Source organism: Arvicola amphibius, chromosome 10, assembly GCF_903992535.2.
Source record: "Arvicola amphibius chromosome 10, mArvAmp1.2, whole genome shotgun sequence".
Lineage (NCBI taxonomy): Eukaryota > Metazoa > Chordata > Mammalia > Rodentia > Cricetidae > Arvicola > Arvicola amphibius.
Window position 1 is genome coordinate 78334153 of NC_052056.1, and position 12896 is coordinate 78347048.

Genomic DNA, 12896 nt, shown 5'->3' on the forward strand with positions numbered 1-12896 from the left:
TAATGTGCTCAAGTTTGGACAAGCTGAGTCTGAACACATCACCAGAGCACAGAGGGAAATCCATTCCAGACTCCACAGAAGTCTGAGAGAAAAATGAGTGTGCACAAAGGCTAGTCAAAACCAGAGTGCAGCAGCTTGAACTGCACCAAGAAACTAGCTCTAGCTGGAGGCAAATGGGGCCCGTTCTAGTCCATCTTATCCCTGCCTCCCTCCTAGTTGTGTCCTGTGGGAGAAAATCAGTGCAGATGTCTCTCCACAGCCAGCCTTCCCTGAGGAACAACTGAGCTAGAACTCCATTCCCCTAGGGAGACTGTGCCTAGTCCCTAAATTGGAAACAAATTAAAGGAGATAAAGAAACTGGGAAGAAACCCAGGATGAAAGATCCCTAATCTGGTCTCTGGAGTCCCTGCCTTTCACTGAATCAATACATTTGAGAAAGTAGGAGACCTGAGAAGCAAGGAAACCTTTTATTCCTATTGAAAACTTCAAAAAGTGGGTCTCAGCAGTTGTTCTAGGAAAGGGTTGATATAGGGGAGAGAAACTCTATACAATGTGGAGGTGGGATGGCCTCAGGAGAGGTGTTAAAAGGAGAAAGAAGGGGGCAGGAGTGAGAGCTGCTTTGGTTCTACTGTCTTTCCAACTAGATTCTTAGCTGATTAGAAGCTAGCTGTTGAGAATTTTCATAATAAATCCTGGAATGACAGGAGGGAGACCCACCCACACCCCTGCCCTGGGATAGGCTGGCAGATGTGGTCCCAGGTTGGAAGTGAAAGAAGCGCTCTTGTGGATGGTAGGCTGTCTTCTCAGATGCCTCAAGGGACAGCGTTGCAGAGAGCCTGTGGCCTTCTCAGGAACCAGATGACAGGGCTTTCTCCATGTGTCTTCTTCCTGTCAGGGCCTCCAATGCTCAGGTGCAGACATGGCTCTATGTCACTTCTCACTCAATGCCTAAGCCAAGTTGTGACACCACCTGTTTCTTCATATCAACAGTTCCCACTTCTGAAAGAGTTATCAAGATACCTTAGAACAAGGTTTTTGGGTAATTGCTATATGAATCAGTGGCCTGCTCCATGTGCAACAGGACACTACTTGGGGAAGTTGTTTTCTGCTGAAGGAGGAAAACCACCATTTTGTCTAACTTTGAACTTCCTAGCGCCCATTCTACATGTCTCCCAAGAGCTGCAGTCTCCTGGTCCTTGACTAACGGGGAGAGGCAGGTCCCCAAGGGAAGCATGCTTGAGGCCAGAGTGCTTTGGTTTTCAGCAGAGAGCCACATAATTTAGCTTGGAGAGCAGGGTGGGACCTCTGGATTTGAGGGCTTGCAGGTGGAGAATGGCAAACACATTCCAGCACTGTGGGCCCCCAAACTGTCGGGCCCACAAGCTCACGTGCTTCCACTCAGTTTGCTGGAACCTGTTGTGGGTACAGAAACCCATCACCTCACACGTAAAGGGCGAGGGCGGAAGAGGCGGCGCTGACCGCCACAAACTCGCCGCAGGTGGCCAGATCTAGCAAGTGTGAGCTGGTCGCCGAATAGGCGTGGTCAACAAGGCGGGGCATGAAGGGGCGGGATCTGACCGGGACCTGGCTCACCACCCTGCCACAGGTGGAGCGGGACTGGAATGCAAGGGCGGGGCTTACGGGATGGAGAGAGCTTAGACTAGAGAGGTGGAGCCGGGAGGAAAGGGGCGTGATTCTGAAGAGACGTGCACAGACAGGTGTGACCTATTGCAGGGGTGGGGCAAAGGGAAAATTCTTCTCAGGGGCGGGGCTTAATGTGAAAGGGCGACCGGCAGCTTAGCGCAGAGCCGCCGAGTCCGGAAGGGCGGAGTCAGGGCGGGGCCAGGGTGGGGCGGAGTCGGCGGGTCAGCCTCCCCCCCTCCCAACCCCCGTCTTCTCCCCCCCCCCCCCCAACCCCACCTCCCCGCGCCCGCTTCCTCCGGCACTCCGGCCTGGCGGAAGTGCGTCAGTTGTTATCCGCTCCGGCCGCTGCCACTACTGTTTCTGCCTCACGATCTCGGTGCTCAGGACCTCCGCCACCCGCCGTCCTCGGCCGCCCGCCGCCGTTGCCCGCCGGTCGCCATGGGTTGCGTCCCTGGGGGCCCGGTGTAGGGCCGCTGAGCCCCGGCCGCCCTCCGATGCGCCGGGCCCAGACCCGGAGTACCAGCCCGCGCGGCGCCCGGCGCTGAGCGTCCGTGCCCGGCATGCCCGCCCCGGCCCCTAGCCCGCCCCGGCCCCGAGCCCGCGCGGCGCTTTCCCAGCCCGGCGGCGCGGCGTAGCAGGCGGGCGCGGGGCGCCAAGGTCATAGCCGCGGCGCCGCCATGGAGGCCAAGGTCCGGCCGAGCCGGCGTTCGCGCGCGCAGAGAGACCGCGGCCGGCGTCGGGAAGCCACCCGAGACGCCCGCGCGCAGAGCCCGTCGTCGGGTGACGAGCCGGAGCCCAGTCCTGGCAAGGAGAACGCGGGAGTCCGCGGCGCGCCGTCTCAGCGCCCTACGCCACTGCGCGCAGCGCGCCCCCCGCGGCGCCGGCGCCGCGAGTCCAGTTCACAGGAGGAGGAGGTTATTGACGGCTTTGCTATAGCCAGCTTCAGCACTCTGGAGGCCCTGGAGGTAGGTGGGCGCGAAGGTCGGACCGGGGACCAAGGAAACCTACCCGAACGCCACCTGCCAATGAGAGGACCCGGAGTGAGGGGTGTGTGGGAGGACTTAAATCACGCCGCCCAAGCCGATTTTGCAGCAGTTGTTACTTGTTGCCAAGTTACCGCTGTGTCCTGGACCAACTGGGGAGTTGGGCAGTTTTGGGCCTCGGGAGGCGGCGACGATAAGATGGACACTTGGATTCTTTCTGTTTGGTGTTTGCTTAAGGGTTGTTTGGAGGGAACAGGGAGTAAACTGGCAAACCCTTGGTGATGACTGATTATAGCTTGGGTAGAAGTAATAAGTCTACTAAAAATGCTGCCTATCTGACTGTGAGTTATCATGTACAGTATTTGCTGAGCACAGTATCCTTTCTACCTGAACTCATGTTAGTAGAGAAGGAAGCGAGACACTTCAAGAGAAATGGCCAGCCAGTGAGTGGGTGGGTCAGTGTCTCTGGAACTCAAGTAGTTGGAAATGCTGGTCAGGCCTTCAGGGGCACCAGCAGAACCTTCAAAGGCCTATTTGCTCCTAGGAATGCAGAGATCTCCATCTAGGTGAGCACTCCGGGAACCACTTCTCTGCTGGGCTGTGGTCCCAGGGATCACTCTGTAGCTCTTGTCACTTCTGCCCTGACTGACAATGGGGGATTTCCCAGTCTCCGGCAAAGCTTTGGGAAAGGGGTGTTTGTCATTGCAGGTCTCTAAAGAGAGTTCCCACCAAGCTCATATCCTAATTTTGGGGTCTGTAGAGAGCTGAGGGTCCCACAGTGATGGCTACTATGAGTTGCCCTGGGATGGGTTTGCCTCAGACGCCTGTAAATGTTTGTAGCCCAATCATACCTGAGCTCAGTCGTCTTCTGGGGAACATGAGATGAGTTCTGGACCCAAGTCAGGGATCCCAAGCTAGGTGATTTCATGGGGTGTAGTTGTATTGTGTCTGGTACTGATGTACAGGATTTTTCGCCTGATGTTAGGGTTTCTGTCTTAGTGGTGATAATGACACAGCCAAACACTGCACTAAAACCCCTACATTGCAGCCATAGTACCACATGCTTCAGATAGGTAATCTCATCTTCCACTTTGCCACACCTGTGTCTGCTGCCAGGCCCAGAAAGAGCCTCAACATCCATTTGGCCTTTCCCCCCATTTCTTCTCTAGCACTTAGGCCTCTTTTGGGTCTTAGGTTTTGCAGTCTTGGTTTAAGTGATCTGTCTACCTGTGTACTGTTTGCTGTTACAACTTAGTCCTGCTGTCTATTTAAGATCTCATCTGAAGTAGAGATTTCTTTTTTCAGGTCTCTAGTTTTGTAGGGATATTTTTTAACCCATGTCTTTCATTGTCCCTTTTGGTCTCACCTTTTCCCATACTTTAGAGACTGATTGGTGTGCCTGGGATTCTTCTCCTCCAAACTTGTCAGTGGGAGGATTGTACCCATGAGTTCCCAGTACCCAGAACAGAGCAACCAAGACTCAACAGTGGAGAGTGTCTTGTGAATGTCCTGTGTCAGGAAGTCCATAGTCGCTGCCTTAGGTCACACAGCACACTCATGAGAACAGCCAGTTTGTACCTAAGTGTTTTGCCTTTTGTTGGCTGCGGTTGTAGTCTCTGGCCTTCCCCACCTCTTCTAGGCCACATATAGAGGGTTGACTTGTACAGGCTCACCAATTTACCCCCTGAGAGATCATCCTGCCTCACCTTACACCTCAACAAAAACTTGATACCCTCATGGTAGTCTCTCTTATGACCTGAGTGTGGCTTTGGGAAGTACTTGGTTTCTGGGCAGATCACAAGGTCTAGATCGCCTCTAGAAGAGTTTTGCTGGGTCTCATTTGCCAGTAAACTGTTTTCTCCTTGAGATCAGATAATTTATAATCCCATCACCTCTAGTGATGACTAGTTCACTCTACCAGTTGCCTTTGCAGACACAAATTCATTTATCCCTTCAATGACAACCAGGCTGGGGTTGGCACAGTCTGGAAGTGTGTGTGGTCCCCCTGCTCTGCAGCCTCAAACTGGGGGGGAGATGACTAGCTACATTCTCAGGATTATCAGGACTCCAGCCCAGAGGTAGAGCTTGTCTGAACAGTAACTTCCTTAAGATCCCTATGTCATGACACTGTTGAGTATCAGAGAAGCCTGCATAATCCCAAAGGCAGTTCAGTGGATGTGAATGACTTGTGAGATGGATGGAAGAAGGTCCCATTACCTCATTTGAGGATGCCTGTGTAGGCTCCCTGTGCCAGGGCTGCCTCAGATATCTCTCTGCTTATCTTCCTTTGTTACTGTAGGGATTGGAGCCCTTGACTCCTTTCTGTCTGTGCTGCTTCCCCGAATGTCATGGTGGTGGCTGTTGGCAACAGGGTGTGGGGTAGCACTTAATGATCCACAGATTTAGACTAAGAGCCTCATGTTGGAACTGAAGGTATTCAGACTAGTCTTCTCTTAACAGGTTGGGGAGTGAAGGACAGGGATCCATAGAAGCCTGGGATTTGGACATTTAGGAAAAGTAGATCTTGCCCTTCTTGTGACCCCACACCCAGCAGTGAAAAGGTGGGGAACTGTTGTAGGGCCAGAAGTATTCCCTTCACCCAACACAGGTGCCCCAGGTCACTGAACAAGTTGTGCTGGTACCTGTATTACTAGGAAGTAGACTGAGTCCTGCATCCAGCCTCAGGAAGACAAGCACTTTCTAGCCGTAAGGCTAAGACTCTGGGGCCAGAGAACATTTTTACTACCATCACCAAGCAGAAACCAGAAACCACCTGTGGTTTCATGTCATGTGATTTCATTATTATTATTATTATTATTATTTTCCAAGACAGGGTTTTTCTGTAGCTTTGGAGCCTGTCCTGGAACTAGCTCTTATAGATCAGGCTGGACTCGAACTCACAAAGATCCACCTGCCTCTGCCTCCCGAGTGCTGGGATTAAAGGCATGCGCCACCATCGCCCGGCTCATTAATTTGTTTTAAGCAGCAAGTTGACTGAGGTGATTGGAAAGTCAAGCTCTTTAGAAGATGGGTGCTTCAGCTGCAGTGCTACATTCCACAGGTGTCTGCTGTTCTCTGGAGCCTCTGACAAGGGAAATAGCCCGGAACAGTTGTATCCCTACATGTGAAGGGAAGTGGTATTTTTTCACATTGGAGATACAGACAAGTAACAACTATGTCACCTGCACATAGAAAGTTCCTCATAGTGGCCACAAAGAGCTGTGTTATCTACACAGGGAAGGAGAGTGCTCATCACAGAAGACACAAAACTGGATACATAAGTGTCATTTATAGTGGGTGGGAGTTGTTCCTCACAATAGAGATGCAGCTAGGTATATGAATGGCTGTGCCATCTAAAAAGGAAGGAGGGGAATTCCCAGAGGAGGACACAGCTGGATACCAGTTGTCACATACATGGAGTTGAGGGAGGTTCTTCACAATGGAGACAGCTTGGTAGAAGCTATGCTGTTTACATAGGGAGGGAGTATTATTGTTCCTCACCTCTTGTGCATATGAACTGTACTTGGGACAAAAGTGGAAAGGAAAGTTGCCCCAAATGCTGTGTGCTGTGGTGCTTTTCTCTAACTCTTTTGTTTTTGCATTCTTTGGTCAGTAAATATGACTTATAATTCACAAAACATATTCATAAAACCACACTGTGTACAGAGCTGTGCTTAAGAAACTGTCAACCACTGGGCATGGTGGTGCATGCCTTCGATCCCAGAACTCCAGAAGCATGGGCAGGTGGATCTCTTTGAGTTCCAGGACAGCAAGGGCTATATAGAAAGACACTGTCTTAGCCGGGCGGTGGTGGCGCACGCCTTTAATCCCAGCACTCGGGAGGCAGAGGCAGGTGGATCTCTATGAGTTCGAGGCCAGCCTGGTCTACAAGAGCTAGTTCCAGGACAGGCTCCAAAGCCACAGAGAAACCCTGTCTCGAAAAATAAAAAAAAAAAAAAAGAAAAGAAAGACACTGTCTTAAAAAAAAAAAAAAGACAAAAACTTGTCAGCTTAGCTGACAGCCACCAGCCTGCACTGTGACTTTTGGGAATGGCATATCGTGGGACAGTTTGGGAAAGTCTTCACCCTGGCTGTATTCAGGGGATTATGCCCATACCCTGCCATGCTGATGTTTGTGCATAGCTGTGGGAACTGAAACACATAGACATTTAGGTGAGGAGAGGAGAGCTATGGCAGGAGGCATTTTCCATTCACCATCCGGTTCCCTTGGTTGATCCTGAATGAATAGAACTTTGTTTTTTTGTTGTGTTGTGTTTTGTTTACCCCCCCTTCGCCCCATCTTGTTCTGCTTCTGTGAGAAAGCCATTTTCCCAAAGCTGTCCCCATTTGCTCCTAGACAGTGCTCTTGAGTTCTCCTTTTTTTTTTTTCCTTTTTTTTTTTTTTTTGGTTTTTCGAGACAGGGTTTCTCTGCAGCTTTTTTAGAGCCTGTCCTGGAACTAGCTCTTGTAGACTAGGCTGGCCTCGAACTCACAGAGATCCGCCTGCCTCTGCCTCCCGAGTGCTGGGATTAAAGGCGTGCGCCACCACCGCTTGAGTTCATTGGGTCTTGAAGCACTTGACTCTGGTCATCTTGCTTTTATTTATAACGCTAATTTTACTATGCTGCCAGTTTATCATTTCATAGCATTCCCAAAGCCACAGATTGATGGTAGTCTTGGCATCTTTCCTTCCCTTCTGGGTGAGGTCCCTTTAGTTTTGGTTCTGACACGCATGCTGCGCTGGTCTTGAAGCACATTCCTATGCCTTGCTGACTATGTCTGGGTTTTGTTCTTAGGATCCAGTAACATTTCAGCTCTTAGCTCTTGGGTGTCTCTGGAACCCCATAGAGAACTTTTTATATAGAGTCCATTCTAGAATTAGCTATGAGTTTTGCTGCTGTCTTCCTGGTCTGTTGTTCTACCAGCTCTGCTGTTTGGATTGGGTGCTTTTCTCTTTTCCTGCACTCTGAGTAGCAGCTACTTCTTTTACTGGACAAAATTCTTTTACTGGACAAAATTCTTAGGTCACAGAATCCAACCTTGTTAACTGGTGACCAGTTGGTCAGCATTGTTTGTGGTAGGGCCTGGCTTTCATGTCAAGAAGCCTTTTCAGGAGGCCCACCTATAAGCAGAAGCCAAGACCTAGAGGAATGCATGGTATAGCAGTGCCCATCTGTTAAAGCCAGGGCATGCAGCCTGGTTATAGGGTTGGGTAGTGTGGGAGGGGCCTAGTCTACTCAAATCCCTTGCAAGCTGACCCCTCCATCTACACTCATCTTAGCACACCTCCATTCAGATTCCACAGTCACTTGACAACTTCCTTGTTCCCTTCTGTGACCTACCTGTTCCTGCCAAGATGATCCAGGCTTGAATCCAGGCCCAGTGTTAGCCTACAGCTCTTCCACCCACTGGATCCCCAACTGCTACTAGGTGTGTTAGAACTTCTGATACCGACATGTGTTTGGGTGTGGTTATGCTTCCAGCTTTGGATAGGGGTAGGAGGGATATGATGGAAACTGTGTATTGTGTATAGGGTAGAGTAGAAGATATGAAACTATTCAGAATATTATCAGTGGCGTGGCAGGTGCCTGGCATGTTCTACCTGAGTAGTTAAGAAAGGAAAGTGTACCAGCTAGGTACTAGTGTTCCTCATCACAACTTGAGCTGTTCTGTGTGGTTTCTACGGAGAGCTGGTATGGAGAGCTATTGGCTTTGTGGTTTCATGCTGTGTACAGAGCTTTCTAGCTTAGGCAGTTGTCTTGCCATTAGTTGGAGCATGTGTGGTGCATGCTGTTGTGTATTGGTGATTCCTGGTAGAAGTCTGGCTGTTGCCTGGCTTGGCAGCTCAGCTCTGATTCAGTCTTGAAACTACCACCTCAGGAGGAACAGCCACTTGTCCCTTAGATTTCTCAGGATGCCTCAGGTGGTGCCTGCATATCCTGTATTCACAAACCAGTCCCTCTTTCTGTAAGGAGCAGAGGAGTGTCAAAGTTTCTGTGATATAGCTGTTCCTCGAAGCCCTAGCCTTGTTGCTTAATGACAGAAAAAGGTCAGTGCTGTACTGTCTCCAGGGTGTAGGTGTGGTTGGAGGATTTTGTATGCTGAGCTTTCACTTCTGGTAGCATCTAAAGAGGCTGCAGTGTTGTTCCCATACTTATGGAGAAACTGAGGCACAGAGTAAAGCCAGAGTCCCCAGTGAGATTCAGACATAGATTCCTGGAGAGTGGCCAGCTTCCCCTGTTCTGTTTTCTTCCATTTTGCTAGGAGCTCTTGCCTTGACATCTATCTGTCTGACTAACCGACTCCCAGCTTCTATGTCCAGCTTTCTGCCCCCTGGCTGTCCTCCCCCTTCTCTGCAGTTTGTTCTCCAGTCTGACAGCTTTCTAATCTTCAAAAGGCCCAAGTTCCTCTCCCGTAAAAAGGCAGAGTTCTCACAGGGATCTTTCAGATCTGCTCTGGCCACCTGCCCCCTCAGACCCTGGCTCTTGGGATACTGCTCATACTGTAGAGCTTTGGTTGCCCCTTGACCAGATTCTGTTCTGTATGACCTTCCCTTCTCTTCATTCCATGATGTTGCCAGTACACTTAGAACTGGGGACTGAATGGCTCTAGACTCACAGGAAAGGAACACAGTGACTGCCCAGGGAGGAGTGGCTCCTGATGAGGTGATGTGGTGGAATCCTCAATATCCCTAGTTTTTCCCTTCATCTGAGGTAGGGATTAGTTGGGCAGAGTAGGAATAGGCTTACTTTTCAAGGCTCCAACCTCAGGGGCTTCCTGTGATTTAGGAATAAAACCCACATTTTCTTCTAGGGTCCCAGGAATACCAGTGAGTGTCTCAGGGCATCTACACATTCTCCAGCAGTGCAGCTGCTGTCTCCTAGCTCTCAGGAAGAGGCCCTAGGCTTCCTCTGCCCTCAGCCTTGCCAGCCAAACATTGCAGAAATATCTGTAAACTGCTTGGGAATACCTGCTTCCTCCTCTAGGTCTTAGTTCCTCATCTGCAGAAAGGGTAATGAGGCAACATGTGCTTGTTCTCCTTGCTACCCACTGGACACCAGGATGAGAGTCCTGTGGTGAGCATACTTAGGTCCCTGTGTCTTCCTTCAGTCTACTCCAGGCAGACCCTGCTGGACCTATATCCAGAACTGGACTACTTGCAGTGGTCTCCAATACAGAGAGGAAAAGCAGGCTCAGTTTGAATGCTTGCCTGTTGCCCCTCTCCACTCATTTAAACTTACCCAGATCGTTTCATGTCCCAGGCTTGTGGCATCAGAAATGTCCAGCCTGACTTCAGCTGACTCTGTGCTACAGAAGAGGCTTTGGAGACAGCCTGGATGACAGCTGAACAGAAGCTATGCTGAAGCTTTGACAGGCCTAGAGTGTGGCAGAATTCAGACCTGAGGTGTCTTCCAGAACTTGGAAGAGAAAGTGCTGTTTTAGACAGATGGGCTGTTGGCCTGCCTTGCTTTCTGGCTAAAGAGGATAGGCCAGGGGAAATGGCTTAGGGTAGACTATCTCTCGCAGGAGTACTGACCTCATGGGAGAGCACTGAGGATCCAGTGTATTGTGACTGGGGCAAGGGACTTGAAGGCTGCTACACCAAGGATAGCCTGGATCAGGCATCAGTCATGTTCAGGGACCTTGGCTCTGCCCTAGAGCCCCCAGACCTTCTCCCCTTTCCTGCCTTTAGCCACACAGCCTTTTCTCTGCCCTGGGACCTTCTTGTCCATCTGGGTTCCCACCTCTTTTTACTGTCTCCACTCAATCTAGATGATCTAATTTCTTGTCTTTTATGGCTGTGAGAAATTGTGTGTGTTGAGAGTACACAGAACCTATATCCTCACAAAGAGTGGCCCCAAACAGACAATGGGGTCAGAACTGAGATCCCATAAGGCCCTCCTACATGCTAACTTCTTCCTGGAAAACTGCTACCCTTAGGTCTTCCTCATTGACCCTGTCCTAGAGAAACCATGCCTTGCCCCACCCCCTAAAAAAAAAAGACATGGGATTAGAGAACAAGGCTACAGTCAGTCTGAATGGAGCTGGAAGGAAGGATTGTGGAGACTGATTTCAGAACCATTGCTCAGGCCAGCAATGTGGACATGATATAGTAGCTTGATGTAGACCCCAAGCAAGTGGCCTCCATGCTCCTCTGTCTAGCTCCAGCTCCTCCCTGGATAGTACTGCTAATGTCAGTGCTTCCTACCTTCTACACCTTGTTTAGCCATAGAGTAAGGCCTGCTGTTGTCTCCAAGTGACCCTCTGTCCTGCCAGTGTTGTGCTTGGTGCAGCTGCTTGACTAAGATCTGAAGGGATGAAGGTTCTTTGCCAGAACCCCTGGGGCGTGGAATGCTCAAAACCCTTTATTTAGTAATTGCAGGGTGGGTTATGGTCCTTGGACCCATTGGTGCTCTGGTCTCCCCAACTTTTCCTGAACCCCAGCACTGTAGCAGTAGTTGTGTAGCAGTGTGGTCTCTGCCTCCTTGTATCCTGTGGCAGCCTGCACTAATCACAGGAGTCTTGCCCTGTCCACCGAAGCCTGCTGTCATTGGTTGCTGGCAGCTGGGTAGCAGGTATGAAGGTAATATCCATGAACTTGGAGAATTCAGAGATGGGGCACAGTGGTCTATACTTCTGGAGCAGGTAAGAAGTCATGAGGACCTGTGGAGATCCTCTTGGGAACGTTTGACTCAGGTTCTATATGACTGAAACTCAGCAGCCAGTTGGGAGAGGCAAGCTGAAGAGAGAAAGATCTGGAAGGGACAGCCCTATTTCCACCTTAGCTGGAGAGGTAGTTAAGATGTCAGTAGGTTGGTGCTGCTCCAGGGATCAGAGGATTGCAAGGACTGGTTGGTTCATGGGAGTCCTACCTGGGTGGATACCTGAGTGGAGATCTTGAACTTGGGTAGACAGCAACCCAGAGAACAAGTAAACTGGTATATTCAGCATGAGGGGAAGTATAAGGAAGGCTGCTGAGATGTTTAAGTAGTTGGTAAGAAGGGAGCCTGGAGTACTGGAGCAGTATTTGTCTGTACAAGGTTCCAGACTCAGATTTTCCAGGAGCAGTACTGTCACATGGGTTAGGAAGCTAGGGACAAGGCTTCAGACAGGCTTGGGCCAGGCCTTCCTGCTTTGCCAAAGGGAACCTGCCTTAGGCTTGTTGATAATAGGGGTAAGAGTGAGCATATACTTTCTTGGCTAAAGGGGATGGGGCTGAGCCTTAGGGGATCATGATGGGAGTTAAGTAGCTTGGCCTCTAAAGAGAAACAAGTCTCCTTGTGGTTGGTTTAATGTACAATTAGAATTTAATTTTATTGGCATTGCATAGCAGTAACATGATGCGAACAGTCATGTAAAGTCAGCATTAGAAAATTGAATAGAGGTGGCAGGGAGAAACAAGCTGTGGAAACAAAGTGGTGGTACACACCTCTTTAATTCCAGCATTTGAGAGGCAGAGACAGGTGGATCTCTGAGTCTGAGGCTAACTTGGTATACCTAATGAGATAGTGAATTCCAGGGCTACACAGAGAAAAACCCTGTCTTGAAAAGCCAGAAAGAAAAAAGGGAAGAAAGGAAGAAAATTGAGTGGGCAATTTCCTTTACTAGGCATTCAGCTTGGTGTTCTTTTTGAGGTAGGGAACACAAGTTTGAAGCCTGGAATGATTGTAGGACTGTTACCACAAACAGCACCTTGTGTGTGTGGCTAACCCTGATGCACATGATAGTCAGATCTACTATGTACTCTGTCTTGCTGCCACAGGTCCTGGCAGGATGACTCCTTGGGCTCCCAGTGTTTGTCTTCTGCCAGACTCCTCAGACAGGAGCTGGCATTCCCTAGGGTGCTGGAGTAGGGGTTGTTTGTATAAGACTCTGGGTTACCAGAGACCAAGCTGTCTTTCTGGATGGCTTCTCTGAGCCTCTGGTGTCCGTCTTTGGTTTTAAGATACTCAGTACTGGTTGTATGTGGATCCATTGAATGTCTAACAGAATACCTAAGGCAGGGCTTACACTGGGTCATGAATACAGAACTTATCCATTAGTGTTTTGAGCCTTTCTTTTCTTGGTGTCCTAGCACCTTTGTGAGTGGCCACTTTCCCTGGAATTATTTTGGCTCACTTGAAGACATAGCCTAGAGCTCTGCTTTCTCTTAGACCTGGGGTATCTGAACCTGGTGCTACAGTCACCGTGCTCCAGTGCTGGCTGCTTGGGCCCTGACATATGGCTGTAAGTAAAACCTCTCTGAGCTTCAGTGCTCAGAGATAGATT

At 50.0% G+C, this 12896-nt stretch overlaps 1 protein-coding gene across 10 annotated transcripts in view; it reads left to right on the top strand.

The window, feature by feature from the left end:
- Positions 1-2321: 2321 nt before the first annotated feature.
- The window catches only part of Fbrsl1 (fibrosin like 1), an 85550-nt gene continuing 74975 nt past the window's right edge, over positions 2322-12896 (top strand). For 9 of the 10 annotated variants that reach the window (XM_038346069.1, XM_038346070.1, XM_038346074.1 and 6 more), the window contains exon 1: positions 2322-2609. In XM_038346069.1, the coding sequence (XP_038201997.1) occupies positions 2322-2609 (288 nt within the window). The remainder of the gene's footprint in view (positions 2610-12896) is intronic. The other variant, XM_038346078.1, reaches the window with a different exon arrangement.